The sequence below is a fragment of the Pecten maximus genome, chromosome 5 (assembly GCF_902652985.1).
Source record: "Pecten maximus chromosome 5, xPecMax1.1, whole genome shotgun sequence".
Lineage (NCBI taxonomy): Eukaryota > Metazoa > Mollusca > Bivalvia > Pectinida > Pectinidae > Pecten > Pecten maximus.
Genome location: NC_047019.1, coordinates 25,370,690 through 25,395,763, shown reverse-complemented (window position 1 = coordinate 25,395,763; position 25,074 = coordinate 25,370,690). Strand labels below are relative to the sequence as shown.

The 25,074-nt window shown below is 34.7% G+C and overlaps 2 protein-coding genes across 3 annotated transcripts; one reads left to right on the top strand and one right to left on the bottom strand.

Moving 5' to 3' along the window:
• Positions 1 to 1,478: 1,478 nt before the first annotated feature.
• Positions 1,479 to 11,611, bottom strand: LOC117327644 (carbohydrate sulfotransferase 9-like). Of its 2 annotated transcripts, XM_033884708.1 has the most exons (5): positions 11,453 to 11,611; positions 9,908 to 9,960; positions 8,896 to 8,961; positions 7,273 to 7,509; positions 1,479 to 3,743 (listed from the first exon to the last, which is right to left on the bottom strand). In XM_033884708.1, exons 1-5 carry the CDS (start codon positions 11,541 to 11,543, stop codon positions 2,808 to 2,810), a joined length of 1,383 nt encoding a protein of 460 aa, XP_033740599.1. In that variant the 5' UTR covers positions 11,544 to 11,611; the 3' UTR covers positions 1,479 to 2,807. The 2 variants fall into 2 exon arrangements, with proteins under 2 accessions (XP_033740599.1, XP_033740600.1); XM_033884709.1 differs by lacking the exon at positions 8,896 to 8,961.
• Positions 11,612 to 13,354: 1,743 nt separating this feature from the next.
• On the top strand, positions 13,355 to 24,601 carry LOC117327643 (carbohydrate sulfotransferase 11-like). Its single transcript, XM_033884707.1, has 4 exons — positions 13,355 to 13,709; positions 17,806 to 17,858; positions 18,801 to 19,028; positions 20,954 to 24,601. The coding sequence occupies exons 1-4, from the start codon at positions 13,616 to 13,618 to the stop codon at positions 21,887 to 21,889; spliced, it is 1,311 nt and encodes a 436-aa protein (XP_033740598.1). The 5' UTR covers positions 13,355 to 13,615; the 3' UTR covers positions 21,890 to 24,601.
• Positions 24,602 to 25,074: the final 473 nt, after the last annotated feature.

Sequence of the window (25,074 nt, the reverse complement as noted above, 5' to 3'; positions counted from 1 at the left end):
TATCCAGCAATGCCGGAAGAGAGGTAGGAAAGAAAGACAACATGAAAGAAGTCACTGCGTTGGGGGTGTATGAATCCCTCGACGATCTCTCAGAGATCTTGGTAAGCGTGGAGAGTATACTTATTGGTCTGAAACTGTCTTTGTCTGGTGTACTCATTTGTATTTATATTTGTATTTATATTTGTTGTTTTTATTTGTCTAGAAATATTGACGTGTGTGTGAGGGATTCAAAAATGTAGCGACTGGTTTAATAATGCTAGGTTCTGCTATCGTTGTAGTTTAATGAGATATTGTCGTACCACCTGTTGCTATTTTGTTGTTAATATTGTTAAACTGTTTATGAAGTCTTCATCTACACGACGTTTACAAAAGTTATTGAAGGTGTCTGCTTCTATAGTTTGTTCATTTGTTATGTCTCATGTTCTTCCAAAACAAAAGCTAATTCATTTTGACAGCCTTTGTTTGAAATGAAGGGTTTTGTTGTTTTCCAGAAGTTTTGATTGTTCTATATTTTGAACGCCCATAGATTTGATATTTTTACCGAGCAAATTTGATCGTAGATATACCACTATGTCCCTTTCTTTCGAATGCATATCAGTTCTCCATAGGTGTAAGTTTTCGACACTGATCTGCGATATCGTAAAACTATCGTCCAATTTCGTTTAGGAATAAAATAGCAAATCAACAATATGGTTTACAGGGAGCGAATTATCTAATATTTACATATATAATGTTTACGTAGCAAGCTACTCATTTTCGCTTAATTTTGTAGATAAACTATATTCAGTATAGTAAATGAATAGTAATAAGTCTCGGTTAGACCATTTTTATAGCCAGGAATGAACGACACCTGTTCATAACAGAAATCGATACCTTAAATATCTTCACACAATATCTTATATCTATTTAAGTAAATATGATCAGACACGTATCGTTCCCAGTCACTTTAATTAATTGATAACGCATGCACAGTGTACACCCGAGGCGTGAAATACATGTTCAAGTAGACACCGATTGTTTACATTATCTATTTCATCTTATCAAGTTTTACGTTTTCGCTCCTGGCCGTTATAGTACACAGCGACCCATTATTCCATACTTCAGTTGTCATATGAATGCACCAATGTTCTAACAATACGCTATCACTGACGACGGGTGTATATCTAAAAGCCTACATTCTTTTCCATAGTGGACAGTTTGTTTTGATAGGCATTGTAGTCTTTTTCCTAAAATATGTCTCGGTGCCAACAGGAAAATGTACCTGTAAAACTCACTGGTTGGCACTTCGGCACATGTTTTACCTAATTAAATTTGATAATCAGTGTGTACATGTTTTTTTGTTTACTTATTCTTCACCTTGGGTTATAAGCATCATAGCATTGCATGTAATTATTCAAAATTACATTAACTACTACAAAGATTTTGAAATATTATTAAAAGCACTTCTTATTCCTTTATCATTTAATAGGATAAGCTTCTTTTTTTGGAAAATCTTCACACAATGTATGTAACAGAGTTGGTAATGTTATATCTGAATCATGATTAAGCACTACATACATAATACAAGACTACATGCCTTCATAAATACGTAATATTAATATTCTACTTAGATCTATAAAGGAGTGCTATTCCTAATAGTTTCGCAGATACTTTTTAAGGTAAGTTTGAACATGAATGGCAAAATGGAGGAAAAAACCTATCAGAACTAGGTGATATGTAAGGTTAAGGTATTCAACTTTCTTATACTGATTTTACAAACCTGAATCGATCGGGTGTTTTAGAATTGTTCTATACATGTCTCTATACACGTGTATCTGTATACTTACGATGTCCTGATACAGGAAAATGGCATTTTGTCCGAAATCATAGTAACATAATTCGGTGTATCGGTTTAAACTATCCACAATCATTGACCTAAAACTTTAACACAGATTTGTACATCTTGCTTCTAAAAATATTTTTACAGATGTATTCATCAGAGTGAGTTACAATCATTTATCATATTTAGCTAAATAAAAATTGTAAGAACGCAGTCTGTGCTATTTCTAGAGAATGGGATAATTTCTTTGATGGCGTTGGTAAGGAAGGATTTTATTAAAAAATCCTTCTGTGATTATTTGGCTAGGGGAAGGCGTAATAACGCCGGCACAGAGGTAAGGGTTAGGCAAAGATTTGGTTCCAAATTATAGATATGAAACAAAATCCAATAGATTGCAATGTTCACCCCTTTATCCATGATCAATGAACATCCTGCTGTTTCCAACACGCTGAACAACGTATTTTTGGAGATTCGAGCTCCCAACATAATTTTATACATGTACCTCGATGGTCTGAACCCAACGACGATATAATTGGAATTACATCTGAATTAGTGACATTGTATTAGTATCGAATAGGAATGTCTGCATAACAGAACATCAAAATCAAAGAAAAATAAGCTATTACAAAGACGGATGCAGAATGATATCGTATTGATATCGTACAGAGAAATATATATAAAGAAACAACAAAAGCAAACAATAATAAACTGTTACTGAGACGGATTCAGAATGATACCTGTAAGTCTTTTTTAACGCATAAAGTTCCTATAAAATTTCTGCGAGATTTGCTTTGGCATACCAATATGGCATAGGTATAAAATCAGCATCACAGCTAATATAATATATTATACGGAGATCCTTGTATGGTCCTTAATGGATCAAATATCCCGCAAGGTGGAGCGTAGAAATCCTTTTACGTATTATTTGTGTAAATGATGTAACGGATAGAACAATGACGTCTACCTGACACTTACATAAACTGATGTCTCACACTGTATTGATGTCAAAATACCAGGGCTTTATAGGACTGTTTATATCGAAGAGTTTGGAAGGTCGACAGTCGTAGTCAAACAATTCACAGTCTGGTTCAAACATCTTACTTAATCTATCCATGTCTTCTTTGTCCAACGTGGAAAACGCTTCTAACAAAGCGTCGTTTTTGTTCTTTTTAGCTACGTTTTTGTCACGTGCATCTCCGATACCTTTGTATATTAATTCTGTAAGGATTTCCCTGGTCAGTCCCTCACTTTTCTCTCTTGTTATTGGATATTTGGAGTTTTTACTGATAATACCTCTAATTTGAAACTTTTTCCACATTAGTTTTTGCGCTTCAAAGAATGAAACCCCACATTCTCGGAAACGCTTCCGAAACAAAAATAGCAGTTTCACCTGATCATAGATGGTGTCATTCAGACTCTGTCCATGGAAATCATTTTCCAGCGATTTCCTTAGACTTGTTTTTCCCATTCGATCCAATAGATAAATCGTGTCTTGCGAAAGGGTTTCTAGTTTACCTATTATATCATACTTGTAGTGACATATATCACAATGTTCATATTGGGGTGTAAAATGTCCATTCCGTCTGATATTGTGTTTCTCGTCATACAGAACCGTCTTAACAAACTCTCTGAACGTAATATCATGACCACAATTCAAATCCATTTTGCTTGGATTCCCTCTGACAACCGATACCGCAAATGCACCATAACTCTTCCAAAATATGACATTAGGTGAAAATAATTTGTCTATGTATCCGGAAAATAACCGGCCATATGGCTCCCGAACAAACATGAACGATAATGCTTTCTCCGTGAAAGCATCACGCTGATTTTCAGGCAGAAGACGTAAAGAATCGAACTTCATCAAATCGGCTGAGACGGATGGATCAAAAGGGGAGGCGGCAGCTGAGTTCCCATTCACAATCTGGAAAACAAGAATGTTATAACACGTCAACTGAAAACTGCTTTCATAACTTCATATTCAGATCATAGTCAATTTCCATTGCTGACTTTGTTTATTTACGTTGACATAATCTAATTATCTCGGCGTTTCTGGAAATTACCCTAAAAATGCTATCGTCTATCAACGTAGACCTTGAACAATCTTAAACTTGCTATTTAATAACATACATTTTAACTTTTGGAGGGTCAAGCATTTTGTAATAGGCATAAAGATATGGAAAATTATACAATTGTGTATCGGTATAACTATCGAATTGATGATCTCTTAAAAAAGAAAGGGGGAGACAGTCCAGGAACATATCGGCATGCAGAAATTATAGTGCTGTTGTCAAAAGCGAAAACCTGTGTTTTTATTAAAAGTACACTAATATAACATCAAAGTTATTGCCTTGAAATGATAATATGCAAAACAAACACTCATGTCCGGCTATGCATGTGTTCTATTCCAATGTTCATGATCAACATAACCTGCCAAAACACACTCTATCATCAATGTGCCGTCATACTTAAAAGTAAGTCCAAAAATCAAGATAAACTGTTAATGGGTCCTGATCCTTATCTACTTTCACCAAGCCCAACTATCATTACCATGATGTATTTCAACAGTTGCCAAATAACAGTATAGCAAATTACTTAACAAAATCAAAAGATTTCAGAAGTTTGGTATGCTTATTTCTTTACATCATAATGATTCTCTGGTGCATTTGAGCAGTCACAGGAGTAATCTACACTATGTCAATTACCTTATCAGAACGAATACATCAAACTTTCACGCATTCAGGGTGATAAGAAATACATGAGAAAACATGTTTTCATCTTCTAACACATTTTGATACATGTTTTAAATCCTAATGTTATGTTCTTTTTCTCTGTTGAACTTTTCTCTTCTCCTATTAAAAACAATTTTTCCCTATTATTTCCTGCTACCCCTCTCTCTTCAGAGGAAAAAAACATGTCTCGTTTCTCTGCTAAGACCTTCCCCTGCGCTGATGCACATATCTCGTTTCTCTGGCGAGACCTGCCCTGCGCTGATGCACATATCTCGTTTCTCTGGCGAGACCTGCCCTGCGCGGTTGGACATCAACATGTCGCGTTTCTCCACTATCACATGACCTCTGCTTTGAAGGACAATCTCTTGTTTTGATTATTTATTATGCCTGGACGTTATGGTCGAAAAATTCACCATATTTCATTTCTCTGTTATGATCTGCACTTTTATTCTGACGGACAGACACATTGCTTCCTTCTAAATTTTCTTAATCTTCTCTTAACTCATATGCTTTATTTTGCTATTGTGTCCTCACCACTTTCATTGAGGAACAACTACATGCCTTGTTTTGCTAGTGTGTCCTCGCCACTTTCATTGAGGAACAACCACATAACTTGTTTTTGTTATCGTGTCCTCACCAATTGTCATTGAAGGACAACTATGTGTCTTGCTTTGCTATTGTTTCTCATCACTTTTCGTTGCGCGACAACAACATGCATTGTTTTGCTACTGTGTTCACGCCACTTTCATTGAAGGACAACATGCCTTGTTTTGGAACTGTTTCTAGCCACTTTTCAATTAAGAAAACATAATATGCCTTGTTTCTATATTGTGTCCTTACCACTATGCAAGATGGAGAGATACATGGCTCTTGCATCACATATCTCATTCGCTCCTTATTCAGACAACCTTTAAAATAATGTACTTTTTTATCTTGGGGGTTTACACAATTCCCTCATACACCGTCTCTATTAACAGCTTGTGAAACTCTCCTGGCAGTTAGATTAAAGCTGACAGTGCAACTCATTTTAAGCTAAAAATCTTCCAGTCGATACATTAAAAGTTTCATTTTCAGTAATCGTTTCCGAGATACACCCCAACCCGACCCTCTTTCAGTATTATATCCTTATATGCAAAAGCGTGTAAAAACAGCGCTATTTCCAGTTATATCCGACAGAGAAAAAAAACAATATTTAAAATATCGTATTGTAACCTATTGTAAATAGTTGCCAACAAGTAGTCTAGCTTTGTTACTCTATTCAGAATCCAGATAAGTTCGTTGTTATTCACAAGATCAAGGCATGTGGTGTAGAATATTAATCACAGGTGAAATTGCATTTTAAATAGGTTCGAATCTGTTTATTTGTCTCGCATGTGGGTTAATGTTGCATTTATAATTAAAAAGAACAAAAATCGTCATGTTTTTATATAAATTCAATATTTAATGATTTCCCGGTAAGTTCTGTTTGTTTTCTTGATCGGATTTTAATGTTAGGTGTCCAACGTCTTTATCGGGATGTTTTCGTCGGTCCTCCTGTTCTCGCGTGGTCACGTGACCGGCACGAAGGACTACATTAACACTTGGTCGGTAAATATGGCCAGAGCACCCGACCAACGTATTTTGTCGTACAAACAAATATGATGCACTTATTCATCGTGCTAAGAAACCAAGAAAAAGTGCCGTACATTCTTCTATTTATTCAAGTATGGTTACATAACGGCGTTATAAACTGGTCTTAATTGACGAAATGCCGATTAATTGACTACTTTTTAAGTAATTTTGACGATGTTTGTCATTTTCGTAAGAATGTACAGCACTTTTCGTTGTTCTCATACAATTACCTTCACGCTCTTACCTGTTTCATAATTATTGATTTAGGGTAGTCGGGTGCTCTAGAACGATTTATAGAGCAAGTGTTAATATTCATTCTCCAATATTGGAACTCTTCAGTGTTTTAGGTATCGAAATCGGCATATAGAAAAGAACAAACGTTAATAAACGAATGCAATTGATCGTAATTAATTCAAATAATTATTTACAGATGATTTCCAAAGACATAAAGTATAGTTAGACGTTTTCAGCTGTACATGCAAGTTTGTAAATTCGACACTGTTATAAAACCACCGTCCTCGTCGTTGCCATGACAGCCGATCGAAGCTCCGATCACGAATGCACTGTCAAAGTGAAAGTTGAAGTATTTTTCGCAACATGCCGTTTAAACTTAAAATTACATTCACACCTCATATTGATTGGGGTTGTTTAATCATACCTGATCAATTGAATTGTAAGAAAACTAACAAAACACTAAAAAACACAGAATGAAGCCTTCGTGTCAGGCAGTGCAGACACAACGCGGGATCTGTAAACAATGTGACGTCATTGGAATGTACAAGTTGCAACAATGTACAACAATGTATTTTTTACATGAATACACTAATGAGCAACAAAACGGGACGCAACATTAACCCACATGCGCTCCATGAAGAGCAAAATCTCAAATATCCGCACTTCCTTAGATATCATGACCGAAACATACGGTCATTACAAGGAATATCTCAGAAACGCTTTCTCAAAACTAAAACGTTGCTTAAAATCTCAAATGGAAGCTTTTTAAACTGCACTGTAAGCTTTAATCCGAACTAATGCTGAAATCAAGTACACGAAGTGTCTCTAAAAGAATAGTTGTGGAATAGATATCACAGTTAAGCAACATCAACTTACCCTAAATACACGTTTCCAGAATGTAGACGCTGACTTCTGTACGGCACAATAGGCTAGTCGTTGTTTTCGGTCGATGATGATACGTGTCAAAGTATCATGATAGTGGCCTTGTCGGCCCACAAACTTATATCTGTTCTCTGCACACATCTTTGTGATCCGGTCCCTCCTCACCTTATATACATCCTCTCCGACTGATCTATTGTTATTCTGTGCGATGTTCTTATCTGTTTGTTTGTCCTGAAATTATAAATAAAAGATTTGAGATAAAAACAAATGTTACATACAATACGATATCCAAACACAACACAGTGATATAATTGTGAAAGACACTTAACAGTAAACGTTCAAAGTGCCGGTTAATTCAATATTTGGAATAAAAATGAAGGTTAGTGAATCTCATGACTGCTCTGCTAGGATGTAACAGTTCTAATTATATACAGTATAGATTTCCAACCAGCGAGCAGTACAAATACCTCAACAAATCTTAAAAAACTTTAAAAAACTGTTTCTAAACCGAACCTCCTGAAATCATCAACTTTAACAAACTGTATCTAACCAACACTTATGGAAACCGTCAACTTTAACAAACTGTATATAACCCACATCTCCGGAAAACATCAACTTTAACATACGGTATCTACCTCACACCTCCGGAAACCATCAACTGTACCAAATTGTATCTACCTCACATCACTCTCAAACCATTAACTTTATCAAATTGTATCTAAAAACACCTTTGGAAAGCATCCATTATAACAAACTGTATCAATAACCCGCACCTTCGGGGGAAAAAAGCCAACTTCAACAAACTGTATCTAAAAACACCTCTGGAAAACATCAACTTTAACAAACGGTATCTACCCAAACTTGGAAACCATCAACTATACTAACTGTATCTAATCTACACCTCTGGAAACCATCAACTGTACCAAATTCTGTCTAACCGACACCTCCGGAAACCAGCAACTATAACTGTATCCAACCCTCACTTCCGGAAAACCAACAGCTGTACCTAACTGTATCTAATTCACACCTCCGGAAACCATCAATTTTAACAAACTGTATCTAACCCACATCTCCGGAAACCATTAATTACAACAAATTGTATCGAACAAACACCTTTGGAAACCATCAACTCTACCAAACTATCTTACCCATACCTCTGGAAACCAACAACTATAAAAAAAAACTGTATCTAATTCACACCTATGGTTACCATCAAATTTACCAAACTGTATCGAACCCACATCTCCAAAAACCATTAACTATACCAAACTGTATATAACTCACACCTACGGAAACCTTCAACTATAACAAACTGTATCTTATACTAAACTCCGGGAAGCATCACCTATAACAAACTGTATCTAACATACACATTTGGAAACCACCAACTATAATAAATTGTATGTAGCCCACACCTCTGGAAACTACCAACCATAATAAACTGTATGTAACCCACACCTCTCGAAACCATCAACTTTAACAAACTATGTCACAATAGGCTAGTCGTTGTTTTCGGTCGATGATGATACCTGGCAAAGTATTGCGACAGTGGTCTTGTCGGCCCACAAACATAGACCTGTTATATGCACACATATTTGCGATTCGGTCCCTCCTCACCTTATATACATCCTCTCCGACTGATCTATTGTTATTCTGTGCGATGTTCTTATTTGTTTGTTTGTCCTGAAATTATGAATAAAAGATTTGAGATAAAAACAAATGTTACATACAATACGATATCCACACATAACCCAGTGATATAATTGTGAAAGACACTTAACGTTCAAAGGGCCGGTAAATTCAATATTTGGAATAAGAATGAAGGTTAGTGAATCTCATGACTGCTCTGCTAGGATGTAACAGTTCTAATTATATACAGTATAGATTTCCAACCAGCGAGCAGTACAAATACCTCAACACCTCTTCAAAAAATTTAACAAACTGTATCTACACCGAACCTCCTGAAATCATCAACTTTAGCAAACTGTATCTAACCAACACTTATGGAAACCGTCAACTTTAACAAACTGTATCTAACCCACATCTCCGGAAAACATTAACTTTAACATACGGTATCTACCTCACACCTCCGGAAACCATTAACTTTATCAAATTGTATCTAAAAAACACCTTTGGAAAGCATCCATTATACATTATGTAACAAATTGTATGAATAACCCGCACCTCCGGGAAGAAAGCCAACTTCAACAAACTGTATCTAAAAACACTTCTGGTAAACATCAACTTTAACATACGGTATCTACCTCACCACTCCGGAAACCATCAACTTTATCAAACAGTATGTAACTCACACATCCGGAAACCGTAAACTTTATCAAATTGTATCTAAAAACACCTTTGGAAAGTATCCATTATACCATTATAAACTGTATCTAAACCAAACCTCATGAAATCATCAACTTTACCAAACTGTATATAACCCACACCTCTGGAAACTATCAACTATAACAAACTGTATCTAACCGACAAAAAAAATGTATATAACCCACACCTCTGGAAACCATCAATTTTAACAAACTATATCTTACTCATACCTCCATACCTCTGGAACTATCAACTGCATGTTTGTTACTGTTATATACATTAAAAAGTAATAACATTATCTTACCTCTTTCTCTAGATTTGTGTCACTATACACGACGTTCGACTCGTGGAGTAATTCTGAAACGATATAATTACAAGTATTCTAAATACTGTTGCAAAAAAAATTATTACAATCTTAGTTGAGGAATGCAAAGCTTTTTTATTTAAGAAATTGAAGAGCATCACATTGATATTAACTTATAATCAAACAAGAGAAATACGCTATTGTAGGTAACTAGAGAGAATACGTCATGGTAGATTAAACACGAGAAAACACGTCATAATATTTACATCTATCCCTTTTTCAGCTTAATAAACTCTGACTGCGAATAAACTAGCGTATACGCAGTGAAAATAGGCTCAGCGGATTGATAAGCGCGGGAATCGGCACCATAATCATGAAGTCGTCTATTTGTTACGTTAACGCAACGTCAACTAGATGGCGGCATTTTGAAAGGACTGGTCAACGCAATTTCAGCGTTTTCTCCTGTTACTCGATGATCTCTGCACAAAAAGCTTACGTCAAGGGAATATTTTGTCAAAAACTAAGCTGAATATTAGGGGAATAAGTACATATTTAACTTCTCCACGAGGTAAACTAACGACAAATGGCTGAAGCATATGGTTCCAACAGAACATTTGACCACGTCCCTACTTAATTTGTGTCAATACACGCTGTGCTTGATGACCATAATGATTTTAAAACCGAAATTGTGGATTATGAATATATCAATCGATTAAAATCATAAAAGATCTGAAACAAGAAGGTTGAGTTGTTTTTTTTAAATGTTGTTTGCAATACTGGAACTAGAACTATATTATTTTACTTACCACGGCTGCCGTAGTTGCCAATGTCGTAACACACCCTGAATTTGATTTTTCTTAGTTCTGCATTTAAACGATTTGTACGATGTAAATATAAAGGTTGTACCTCATATTGACTGCGTGAACAGTAGTATGCTCGCAGTTGGCAACGAACATATCCTATGGAGCTCTAACGTGCTTACCAAAGAAAATGCATGTTGTCAATTGCGCGCATAGTACCGTATACGCAGTCAAATTGAGGTCCAGAGGTCTAGAACATATAATGTATAGGCTCAAACATAAAATATTATATCAAATCATTATATTAATGAAATAAAATATTGATACAGTTATCTGCTACATCATTAAAATATGTGTAGGTTTTTATTTCATTCCTGTGCGTCTGTCAAGGAACTGTGCAGGGTAAAGGGGTATATACTTTATTTAATCAAACCACTTTAGATATTACCTAATTCCGAGTAATATAATAGACTAGTAAAATCTTGAAACCATACAGAGAGTAGTTTAGCACACAGATCCATTTCGATTTTAATTTCATTCTGCTTATCTACAGTATGTATAATGCTGATCTCGTTCATATCGGGCACATACTTAATTACATAATTCATTTTAAACAATTTACTAGCATTCCTGGCTTGAATACAATACAATACATACAAATTTTGTGAAAGTAAAAAAATCCATATATAAGTATAAAGTATACTAATATTACGTGCTGGAAACAATATGTACAAAATTCACAAACCTCCCTTTTGTTGATTATAACTCCATCGTACGAACACAACTAGTGAAATTAATCCGAGTGCAATTATACCCTTCGTTAGCGACCTCAACATCTTTATAGCTCCATATATATGTATATCCACTTTGTTAAATGAGTATTCTCGTCCTGAGTAAAGTTCAGGACAATTCTACAATGTACTGACATCTCTTCACTTAGATCTACCCCTTTCTGTGCATGATGGACCCGAAGGGCAATAACAGTTACTCTAAGTAAATTACTGAAATAGATATACATTAGAGTCAATCACAACTTTTCTCACTATGGCAATGACCGCTGGGTGTACGGGATTTGGTATTGTACCTGTAATTTAACTCGACAAACTATCTATAGAAGTATGACAAAATTACAAACGCGTCAGGCATGTAGCATTTTAAAGATGAAATGTATATATTTATTCAAGAAATAAAGAGAAAAACCACATTCTTTGTATGTAATGCATTATATAACTGTTTATTTACTATTGTCGTAACTGTAAACTACACATACATAAATGCCTATGATTTCTATTACTTTACATGTAGCTGTAGGCAGTACAGAACGGGTAAATACACACTTGATAATTTGAGGTGAGTTTACGCCAACAAAGTACTGCAATACAAGGGCAGGATTTCAAATTTCTGATAGTAGACTGACTGAATAACAAATGTCTATTCTGTGCAGTTATTTTTAAGCTATATTAGAATAGCATACCTTACCTGTACTAACGATTTCCGTCGCTTCACCTCTCAAACAGAATATTAACTGTGTTAATGGAAATTGTTTAATGTTAGAGTAATTGACAAAGCATTGTTTGCATTGTTATAAATGTTAAAATTCAGTAAAAAAAGAACTTTCTATTTTGTTCAGTTGAACATACGGATTTTCTTAGCAGAGTGATAAGTTAGACTAAATTTTGCAAAATCTACGTCATATAGTATTAACAGAAATGCAGTATTTTCTTTGCGACTGGTCACAGCTTGTTTGTTTCTATTCACATGGTAGGACCGATTAAATCAGCTGTATAAATGCAGTAATTTTGATAATTGGTCAGAATGTTTATCCAAACTTATTCAGTCTGAGAATTGAATCGTTGTCTTCTACTTTTTCTTTGAATATAGACTGACCAAGTGCTTTAGGTTTATGATTTATGTAAATAATAATGTTACCCAACCCTAAAATGTGAGGACGAACATTTCACAGTTTCTTTTATACTTTTGAGAAATATTGCGCATGACATCATTACACAACTTTTGGTTTGGTTTATTTTCTTTAACACATTAACAGCCAAGGTCATTTAAGGACATGCCAGGTTTTGAAGGTGGAGAAAAGCCGGACTACCCGGAGAAAAAACACCGGCCAACGGTCAGTACCTTCATTACAAAACGAACATTCTTGTACACATGAAGGACAAGACTCCTTTGAATAGCGAACTAAAACTAGCTTTCTAACCTTTCTAACCTTTTTAATCGTTCTAATTTTCTAACCGTTCTGACCGTTCAATCGTTTCTAATCGTTCTAACCTTTCTAACCGTTCTTACCTTTTCTCACCGTTCTAACATTCTAACTTTTTCTGATCGTTTCTAACCTTTTCTTATCGTTATCACATGTTCTCACTTTCCTCACTTTTCTAACCTTTCAACATGGAATTTGTTTCGTTCTATTTTACAATGCTATATGTTTGACGATCCCAGGCATACGTGTATCAAGTTAACTTTCAATCTATGAAGTCATCGTGAAGACATGGTTTATACGATCATTAACTTATGTAATGTTACACATGCCCTTAGGACAATTAATCTATTTCCATTAATGTAGACCAGTGGGGTGGTGACTGGTCCTTATCTCCGTTTGTTATTGTATCGTAGTGTTGGTCCACGTGTCCGATCAGATTCAAGTATATATGAGTACATGTCCTTGTATAGAAATTTTATAATGTAAAGTTCTTTTTGTTGCATTGTGTTAAGTCATTGAAACTCTCAAGTTACTTCAATAACTGTATGTTGATTATATCATATTTTCGTTTTTAATTTTACAATGTTTTAAGCATAAAACTTTGCGTGAATCATATTTTTCGAATCATTCTTATAATAATATATATTTGGGATATAAGCTATCGGTAAAAAAGTGGATGCTTATTCTGGGAAGATGCGGGTATCTCTGTTAAAAGGCTTTCTTGTGCTGCTTGCTTTCATTTCACTAGCCTTATTCTTTGGAATGGACTTTAAACCACAACAGAAAGGTTTGTCAGTTTTGTTAGATAATTGATTGTTATTATTTATATGCACTCTACGTATATTTAGTCATCTTGTCAGAGCATGCAGAATACTTGTTGCTCTCATGAAATACATCAGTAATAAAACAACACATATTTCTGTTGAAACGTCATGACCCAAAATGTATCAATGACTTTAAATCCATGTCAATCAGGATGTCTCATGTCATTAGTTACAATACACCATGTTTGCTGCCATGCAATAATACCGAATATCCTTATGATAATCTACCATGACGTATTTCCTTTTCTTTTAACCGTCATGACGTATTTCCTTTTGTTTAAACTGTCATGCCGGATTTCTTTTGTTTTAATTATAATAACGTATTTCCTTTTGGTTATCTACCATGACATATTGCCTTGTGTCTTATCTACCATGACGTATTACCTAGTGTCTAATCTACAATGACATATTACCTTGTGTCTAATCTACCATGACACATTACCTTGTGTCTAATCTACCATGACATATTACCTTGTGCCTAATCTACCATGACATATTACCTTGTGTCTAATCTACCATGACATATAACCTTGTGTCTAATCTACCATGACATATTACCTTGTGCCTAATCTACTGACATATTACCTTGTGTCTAATTTACCATGACATATTACCTTGTGTCTAATCTACCATGACATATTACCTTGTGTCTAATCTACTGACATATAACCTTGTGTCTAATCTACCATGACATATTACCTTGTGTCTAATCTACCATGACATATGACCTTGTGTCTAATCTACCATGACATATTACCTTGTGTCTAATCTACCATGACATATTACCTTGTGTCTAATATACCATGACATATGACCTGGTGTCTAATCTACCATGACATATTACCTTGTGCCTAATCTACTGACATATTACCTTGTGTCCAATCTACTGACATATTACCTTGAGTCTAATCTACCATGCCATATTACCTTGTGTATAATCTACTGACATATTACCTTGTGTCCAATCTACCATGACATATTACCTTGTGCCTAATCTACCATGACATATTACCTTGTGCCTAATCTACTGACATATTACCTTGTGATGACATGTTACCTTGTGTCCAATCTACTGACATATTACCTTGTGTCTAATCTACCATGACATATTACCTTGTGTCCAATCTACTGACATATTACCTTGTGTCTTATATACCATGACATATTACCTTGTGTCTAATCTACCATGACATATTACCTTGTGTCTAATCTACCATGACATGTTACCTTGTGTCCAATCTACTGACATATTACCTTGTGTCTTATATACCATGACATATTACCTTGTGTCTAATCTACCATGACATATTACCTTGTGTCTAATCTACCATGACATGTTACCTTGTGTCCAATCTACTGACATATTACCTTGTGTCTTATATACCATGACATATTACATTGCGTCTAATCTACTGACGTATTACCTTGTGTCCAATCTACTGACATATTACCTTGTGTCCAATCTACTGACATATTACCTTGTGTCTAATCTACCATGACATATTACCTTGTGTCTAATCTACCATGACATATTACCTTGTGTCTAATCTACTGACATATTACCTTGTGTCCAATCTACTGACATATTACCTTGTGTCTAATCTACCATGACATATTACCTTGTGTCCAATCTACTGACATATTACCTTGTGTCTTATATACCATGACATATTACCTTGTGTCTAATCTGCCATGACATACGACCTTGTGTCTAATCTACCATGACATATTACCTTGTGTCCAATCTACTGACATATTACCTTGTGTCTTATATACCATGACATATTACCTTGTGTCTAATCTACCATGACATATGACCTTGTGTCTAATCTACCATGACATATTACCTGCGTCTTATATACCATGACATATAACCTTATGTCTTATATACCATGACATATTACCTTGTGTCTAATCTACCATGACATATAACCTTGTGTCTAATCTACCATGACATATTACCTTGTGTCTAATCTACCATGACATATTACCCTGTGTCTAATCTACCATGACGTATTTCCTTGTGTCTAATCTACCATGACATATTACCTTGTGTCCAATCTACTGACATATTACCTTGTGTCTAATCTACCATGACGTATTTCCTTGTGTCTAATCCACCATGACATATTACCTTGTGTCTAATCTACCATGACATATTACCTTGTGTCTAATCTACCATGACATATTACCTGGTGTCTAATCTACCATGACATATTACCTTGTGTCTAATCTACCATGACATATTTACCTTGTTTCTAATCTACCATGACATATGACCTTGTGTCTAATCTACCATGACACATTACCTTGTGTCTAATCTACCATGACACATTACCTTGTGTCTAATCTACCATGACATATTGCCTTGTGTCTAATCTACCATGACATATTACCTTGTGTCTAATCTACCATGACATATGACCTTGTGTCTAATCTACCATGACATATTACCTTGTGTCTAATCTACCATGACATATGACCTTGTGTCTAATCTACCATGACACATTACCTTGTGTCTAATCTACCATGACACATTACCCTGTGTCTAATCTACCATGACATATTGCCTTGTGTCTAATCTACCATGACATATTACCTAGTGTCTAATCTACCATGACATATGACCTTGTGTCTAATCTACCATGACATATTACCTTGTGTCTAATCTACCATGACATATTACCTTGTGTCTAATCTACCATGACATATGACCTTGTGTCTAATCTACCATGACATATTACCTGCGTCTTATATACCATGACATATAACCTTATGTCTTATATACCATGACATATTACCTTGTGTCTAATCTACCATGACATATAACCTTGTGTCTAATCTACCATGACATATTACCTTGTGTCTAATCTACCATGACATATTACCCTGTGTCTAATCTACCATGACGTATTTCCTTGTGTCTAATCTACCATGACATATTACCTTGTGTCCAATCTACTGACATATTACCTTGTGTCTAATCTACCATGACGTATTTCCTTGTGTCTAATCCACCATGACATATTACCTTGTGTCTAATCTACCATGACATATTACCTTGTGTCTAATCTACCATGACATATTACCTGGTGTCTAATCTACCATGACATATTACCTTGTGTCTAATCTACCATGACATATTTACCTTGTTTCTAATCTACCATGACATATGACCTTGTGTCTAATCTACCATGACACATTACCTTGTGTCTAATCTACCATGACACATTACCTTGTGTCTAATCTACCATGACATATTGCCTTGTGTCTAATCTACCATGACATATTACCTTGTGTCTAATCTACCATGACATATGACCTTGTGTCTAATCTACCATGACATATTACCTTGTGTCTAATCTACCATGACATATGACCTTGTGTCTTATCTACCATGACACATTACCTTGTGTCTAATCTACCATGACACATTACCCTGTGTCTAATCTACCATGACATATTGCCTTGTGTCTAATCTACCATGACATATTACCTAGTGTCTAATCTACCATGACATATGACCTTGTGTCTAATCTACCATGACATATTACCTTGTGTCTAATCTACCATGACATATTACCTAGTGGCTAATCTACAATGACATATTACCTTGTGTCTAATCTACCATGACATATTACCTGGTGTCTAATCTACCATGACATATGACCTTGTGTTTTATCTACCATGACATATGACCTTGTGTTTTATCTACCATGACATATGACCTTGTGTTTTATCTACCATGACATTCTACCTTGTGTCTAAGCTACTGAAATATTACCCTGCGACTAATTTACCATGACGTATTTCCTTGTGTTTAATCTGCAACAGTGGTGTCCTTTTCTTATGTTTTCATGACGTATTTCGCTATGTTTAATGTAAGCGTGTTTCTTTTCCGTAAGTAATCACGTTTCTTGCCTGGAACACTTCCAAATGTATTTACAAGCTTCAGTACTTTTTTATCAAGACGTGAACAACTTTTGAGATACTGCATTTGTTACTTTAAAAGGTCATTTTTGGACCAAAAGCAGAAATGAAGTTTTATCTTTATTTCAGATTTACCACAGGCGCTCAACCTAGTGAACATTAAGACAAACTCAGACGAAAAGGTAAGAATATGTTTGGAAAATTTCACAGCCAAATGTTTTTGTTGCAATATTTACAATATACCCAACTTTATCGAAATTCTTTTGTTTTGAAAGGAGTTCATAAAATTTGTGCCTATTTTCTATGTGTTTTGAATTACGAGATTAAACATCTGGTTGTGCTCACTTTCCTTCTTTTTGTACATTTTTGTCCTCTTTAACTCGCTTGTGGTCCAAGAGCTGGACAACGCGAGATGAGCTATTGTTTCTTTCCCGAAGGCATGACTTTCCAAATATGGTTTTTGATACCACCTGCTTATTGCTCAACACTTCGAGTAATGCCTGAGATAACACACATGTCCATTGCAGTGTCTGTGTAATGAACCGAGAACGAAAACACACGAATATCAGCTCGGAGAAAAACCTTATGCCGTTACTTTAACACTTACGTATATAAATTCTGTAGCCTGCCAATCAACGACCTGACTGTTTGTCCTTGTATTCCAATTCGCTCAAAATGAACTGTGAAGCAGATGATAACTTCCTGGAGTGTGAACTATGTTCTGTTCATAAATCTCACCCATGGCTTGATTTATACAGATACCATTATCAGGAACTGTACAAGAGTTGAAATTCATCTCTGAAGACGAACACCAAACCATATGATTTATCGATCTTGATTGGATGTATCTAAACTTTTGTATGCAGTAATACAAGTACTTAGAACTGGTACGTCCTATTAGTACAGTCAGTAGATTCACAAACCTTCTTTTTTATTTCAAATATTTCATTTTCTCATCCCTTGACCGTTTATGTTAGAGCCCAAATCTTGATTTCTTGTCAAGTTTGACGACTATATTGGCTCCCAAAGACATTCACATTCATACCATTAGATTGTTTGCTGATATACTCTCGTACTCTTTGTAATATTTACAAATACGGTTTATCTGTCATTAATAATTTCAGAACAAACAAAAAGCTATAAAGATCAAACTGAATAACAATACATCACCTATGAAGGATGTATATAAGGTGAGGAGGGATCGGATCACAAAGATGTGTGCAGAGAACAGATCTAAGTTTGTGGGCCGCAAAGGCGATACTTTATCACGTATCATCATCGATCGAAAACAACGACTAGCCTATTGTGCCGTACAGAAGTCAGCGTCTACATTCTGGAAACGGGTATTTCGGGTAAGTTATGAATGTTTCACAGTTTAACAATATAATTTTCTCATTAACGCTCATATCATTTTTTTTTCAAATTGTTATCATCAAGCAAGCTACAACCACCCATACCGAGACATGTGTAAATTATCTTTTTTCTGACAAATTGCTCCATGAAGGATTCCTGTATACCTGAACGGGAAAATTGGAGGATTGTTCTTCAAAACCTACATCATTTACGATCCAGCAAAACAGGGAAACAAAGCATATTTGCTTCAGAGCGGAGTGACTGAGATTAATAGAGAAACAAGGCATATGAGTGTCCTTCGGAGAAGAGAGACAGGAAATAATTGAGAAACAATGCAAATGATTGTCTTTCAGAGTAGAGGGGACACTAGAGAACAATGCATTTGGTTGTCTTTCAGAGTAGCGGGACAATAGAGAACAATGCATGTGATTGTCTTTCAAAGCAGAGGAGCTCCTGAATCTCATAATGCAGTTCTAAACCCGGGGTTCTGATGTATGTACTTTAAAGAAAGCATTAACAAAGTCAGCGCTAAAAAGAGTAAAAGAAACACAGACATATCCCAAGACATTGTTTGGGAGAAAAGATAGAGTGTGTAAATAAAATTTGGGGTATTTTTTTTTATCATAATTTCCGATTATTTCACCGTTAAAATACTCAAAACGTACGTTATTGACTACCAGTTTGATTGTGTAACAGTTCTACGTTAATAGCCAATTTGAATCTCGTTGAAGTTATCAAAGCTCGTAACATCGCTGATATTAAGTTATGTCAACGTTAATTAAAGAAATTAAGAAACAGATCAACTCAGCATTCACTGTTTTTAATCCTTTTTTTATAAGATAACGTATGTTATATTCTGATAAGGATTTACATTATAAGGACTATATCGTTTAAAATTGACTTTATCTGATGCTGAGAATAAAAACCCTATACTCCCAAAGAAATATGTATAAATGTTCACATTTTGACCTCTTTACAGTTTTCAGACTTAATACGAAACTGTAGGAAATGTGTATCTATGAAAGTATACGTAAAATTCCCAAAAGTAATAACTTGGTCCGACGGACCAAGTTTCTGCGTAAATTAGTCCCACAATGCAACTGGAGAGATATCAGTCAACACAGATTCTACCAAAAAACGTAGAAGGGGCTGGAATCGGCAAGTTAACGAACAGCTATATGTGCAGTTTATGTGTAGTGTACGTTTTGGAAGACTCGTTCTCGGCCCGTGACAAATCTCGCGATAAAAATAAAGGTGGCTAGTTATTTTTAAATATTGATGTCGCAAGGATTCACCCGGTCAAGCATCCAGTCATATGACCATTTTTAATGTAAAGAGAGCGTAAATGAGCATCTTTGATTGCCATTAATACATGTGTGCAACTAGATTTTTAGATTATTTGGGAGTATGCGGGACCAACCAAACAATTGTTTTTCCATAGACTTCAGTGTAAACGTTTTGGAGTATACCAATAAAATTCTTGAATTCAATATGGCAATTATGCTTTATAACAAATGTTTAGGGTCCCATATAACACGTAATAAAAAAAAAACAAGTTGGGTACCTCAGCTCAAATTTTTCCCAGTGTAGCCATTTGAAAATGGATGAATTTCGCGTTAAAAATCTCAAAAATCTTAAATGTTTACCTGTTTTGTTTACCTGTTTTGACCTGAACTTTTGGAAAAAGAATTTCAACCGGACTTACGAAATCTATATAAACATTTCCTATAGATAGTTACCTATCAGGCTACATATCTATTTTGTTACTTTAGAACATACTGGCTAATCAGTGGCTGCAAGACATCTTATCCCTGACTCAATTTTCTATATACAGGAGATGTTTCAAAAGTCTACTTTTTTCAATTGGTTGGTTATTCCCAAGAATTCTACAATGGCGCATTTTTATAATTTTTGTATTTTTCAGATTGTGAATGGAGAATCAAATGCCAACTCTCCTTTCCTCCCGTCCGTATCCGCCACTTTGACAACGTTTGATTCTTTACGTCTTCTGCCTGAAAATCAGCGTGCTGCTTTCACAGAGAAAGCATTATCTTTTATGTTTGTCCGAGAACCATTTGGCCGGTTATTTTCCGGTTACGTTGACAAATTATTTTCACCTAATGTCATATTTTGGAAAGCTTATGGTGCGTTTGCGGTGTCGGTTGTCAGAAAGAATCCGAGCAGAATGGATTTAAAGTGTGGTCATGATGTCACATTCAGAGAGTTTGTTAAGACGGTTCTGTATGACGAGAATTACAATATCAGAAGGAATGGACATTTCACTCCCCAATATGAACATTGTGATATATGTCACTACAAGTATGATATAATAGGTAAACTAGAAAGCCTTTCGGAAGACACCTTTTATCTATTGGATCGAATGGGGAAAACAAGACTAAGGAAATCGCTGGAAAATGATTTCCATGGACAGACTCTGAATGACACAATTTATGATCAGGTGAAACTGCTATTTTTGTTTCGGAACCGTTTCCGAGAGTGTGGGGTTTCATTCTTTGAAGCGCAAAAACTAATGTGGAAAAAGTTTCAAATTAGAGGTATTATCAGTAAAAACTCCAAATATCCAACAACAAGAGAGAAAAGTGAGAGAATGACCAGGGAAATCCTTACAGAATTAATACACAAAGGAATCGGAGATGCACGTGACAAAAACGTAGCTAAACAGAACAAAAACGACGCTTTGTTAGAAGCGTTTTCCACGTTGGACAGAGAAGACATGGATAGATTAAGTAAGATGTTTGAACCAGACTGTGAGTTGTTTGACTACGACTGTCGACCTTCCAAACTCTTCGATATAAACAGTCCTATAAAGCCCTGGTATTTTGATATCAATACCGCTTAATATAGTTCATTTATATTCTGTAAGGGCAACAGCCTGGCTTTATGTTTGGTAGGACAATTACATCGTTATGTGTTTGGTAGGACAATAACATGGGTATGTGTTGGGTTGGACAATAATATGGTTATGTGTTCGATAGGACAATAATATGGTTATGTGTTTGTTAGGAGAATAACTCGGTTATGTGTTTGGTAGGACAATAACATGGTTATATGTTTGTTAGGACAATAACATGGTTATATGTTTGTTAGGACAATAACATGGTTATGTGTTCGATAGGACAATAATATGGTTATGTGTTTGTTAGGAGAATAAATCGGTTATGTGTTTGGTAGGACAATAACATGGTTATATGTTTGTTAGGACAATAACATGGTAATATGTTTGTTAGGACAATAACATGGTTATATGTTTGTTAGGACAATAACATGGTTATATGTTTGTTAGGACAATAACATGGTTATGTGTTTGTTAGGACAAACTGGGCTTAGAAATAAATTCTTCAAGACCAGATATCATGGATTTTCAGCAAACAAAAAAAACTTAAAATAGGGAAGTACATGCTTCACTTCATTAGGGATAGATTATGATGGCAATAAAGTCTTTAATATCGGTTTGGAATAAAAGAATACTTACACAATAGGTTAAATAAAAGCTTCTTTTAATATCTCCGTTAAGCCATTTATTTATATTGCTTCCTACAAAATATTGAAGAGTACAATTGTAGTAAGTGCGGGTGAATATAGAAAAACTCTGCTAATACTGTCACCTAGTGATGGACAAAGACAGTTATTAATTGTTGATTAGCCATGGATTCACCAAGGATGAGACGGCCTGGAAACAAATACTCAATTATAGATTTAGAGCTCCGATAACGTATACGCTAAAAAAAATGGAAGGCAGTTAAGCGTTTAACCTAACCTTTGAATGGAAAACGCCAATACAAGAAGTTTTTTTCGCGGATCAGGCAGACATCTTTTTAAATTTGCTGAATCGCTAGCATACCCTTTTAAAAACTTATAAACAACGACGTTATTTTTGAACTCTCACCCTCTACCTCCTTGTTTACAATTTGCTATAAGTTTATTAAAGTAATATATTACCTGTATATATTTTGTGTTTCTATAATCAATCAATATATTTGATCACTTTATTTATAAATGTATTGTCAACCTCTGTGAGGGTGGCTATCAATATATTACATGTGATTTTTTTATGTTATGTTATTATATAATCAATCAATATATTTGATCACTTAATTAATTAATGTTTTGTCACCCTCTGTGAGGGTGGCTATCAATATATTACATGTGATTTTTTTATGTTATGTTATTATATAATCAATCAATATATTTGATCACTTAATTAATTAATGTTTTGTCACCCTCTGTGAGGGTGGCTCCCAATATATTACATGTGATTTTTTTATGTTATGTTATTATATAATCAATCAATATATTTGATCACTTAATTAATTAATGTTTTGTCACCCTCTGTGAGGGTGGCCAATAATGTATTATATGTATTTTATATGTTTTGTTCTTCTATAATCAATCAGTATTTGATCATTTAATTAATAAATGTTGTGTCACCCTCTGTGAGGGTGGCCTTATAGTGGTTGAAAGTCAGTGTATAGGTACATAAACAATACATTTGTACAATTTTCTATTTAAAAGTAAATCAAGTAAAAGGAGATAAAGTTATAACATCTTATGAAGAAGGAACCTTAAAATAAGAAATTCAGACAGATGTATAATAAATTTGGAAATTGTTGTCTCATTGTGTCGAAATGTTATTTTATAAACAACAATTAGCAAATATTAGAAAAACAATAATGCATGGTACAAAAATTGGGTATATTTGATCTATTACATTGTTTGTTTATAAAGATAGGTCTTATAAATGTTTGATTGAAGACTTTGATGCAAATTTCAACATTGATACTAATTATTCAAGTTTTCAAAGTCTAATAAATGCTATATATACCTACTCCTAATATATGGGCTAATATATCTTTTCTATTAATACTAACCAGATGCAGACGCCTGTGATAATATACATCATATCAATGATGTGTAGATGTTAGCTGATTATATTGCTAATCATATGTAGAAAGTTACCTTTTGGCCAAAAATTTTCATATAAACTTTTATGAGTTTATTCGTTCATTTCCAACCATTCAAGTTGTAATATAACATCTGATATGCAAAAACTGAAAGGAAACGCGCCCAACCATTTAGATTAGATTGTAATATCAAAAATATAACATGATAGAACATGATAGAAAGTTCATGTGTAAGGGAAAATATCACCCATTATCGATTGCATGGTGAAAGAATCCGAAACACGAAAAAAAAACAAAAACTAAATAAAATAAAAAATACGGTGACACCGACAAATACTTAGAGAATTAGGAGGTTGTTCTGGGAGGGTAAGTGTCTTCTATATCAATTATGTCAATCTAAAGATATTCTGAAAACGCCACATCAATGGGGTAGTGACGTCAGAATCACCAGGCTAATTGATGCTACCATTCTGATGCTGATTTCGTTTATTTGTTTATCTATTTATCTATTCATTAATAGTAGACAGTTTCACTTTTAAGGATGAATCCTATATCAACATAATAGCCGAGTAATCTAAAAGTAACTCGAAGATCAGGCTAAAACGATGAAAAAGTTATCTACTTTATCAAGATTAAAACATCTTTTCACATTTGTTCAATTATATGTTTATTCACCGAAACAACTTCTGAAAATCGTCTATATGAGTGATGCATATGTACAGTATCTGAGTGTGTATAACAATGGACGGAAAGTAGACCTGTTGCCAGAACGACGTCACAAGATTTTCATGAAATGTGAATGTAGTCGAGATTAGCATACAGTGGAAAGGCAAACTACAAAATTAAAATATTTCACAGCATGTAAATAAAGGTTTTGTTTCATTCGAGACACACATTTGTATGTCTCTGTTCGACACGTTCATATACAACGTGGATTGTTTTAGAACATTCAAAAAGTTCTGACGATTGCGCTTTTTTTAAACATACCCGGAAAATGTGTACGACTGAAGGATGGAAAGTGATTTTCCTCGTGTTTTCAACAATTCCTCATGACGTTGTACTTTTTCATAGGAAAACGGGTCATTTAATGACTTGTTTTCAAGAACTATAGATAAAGTAGAGT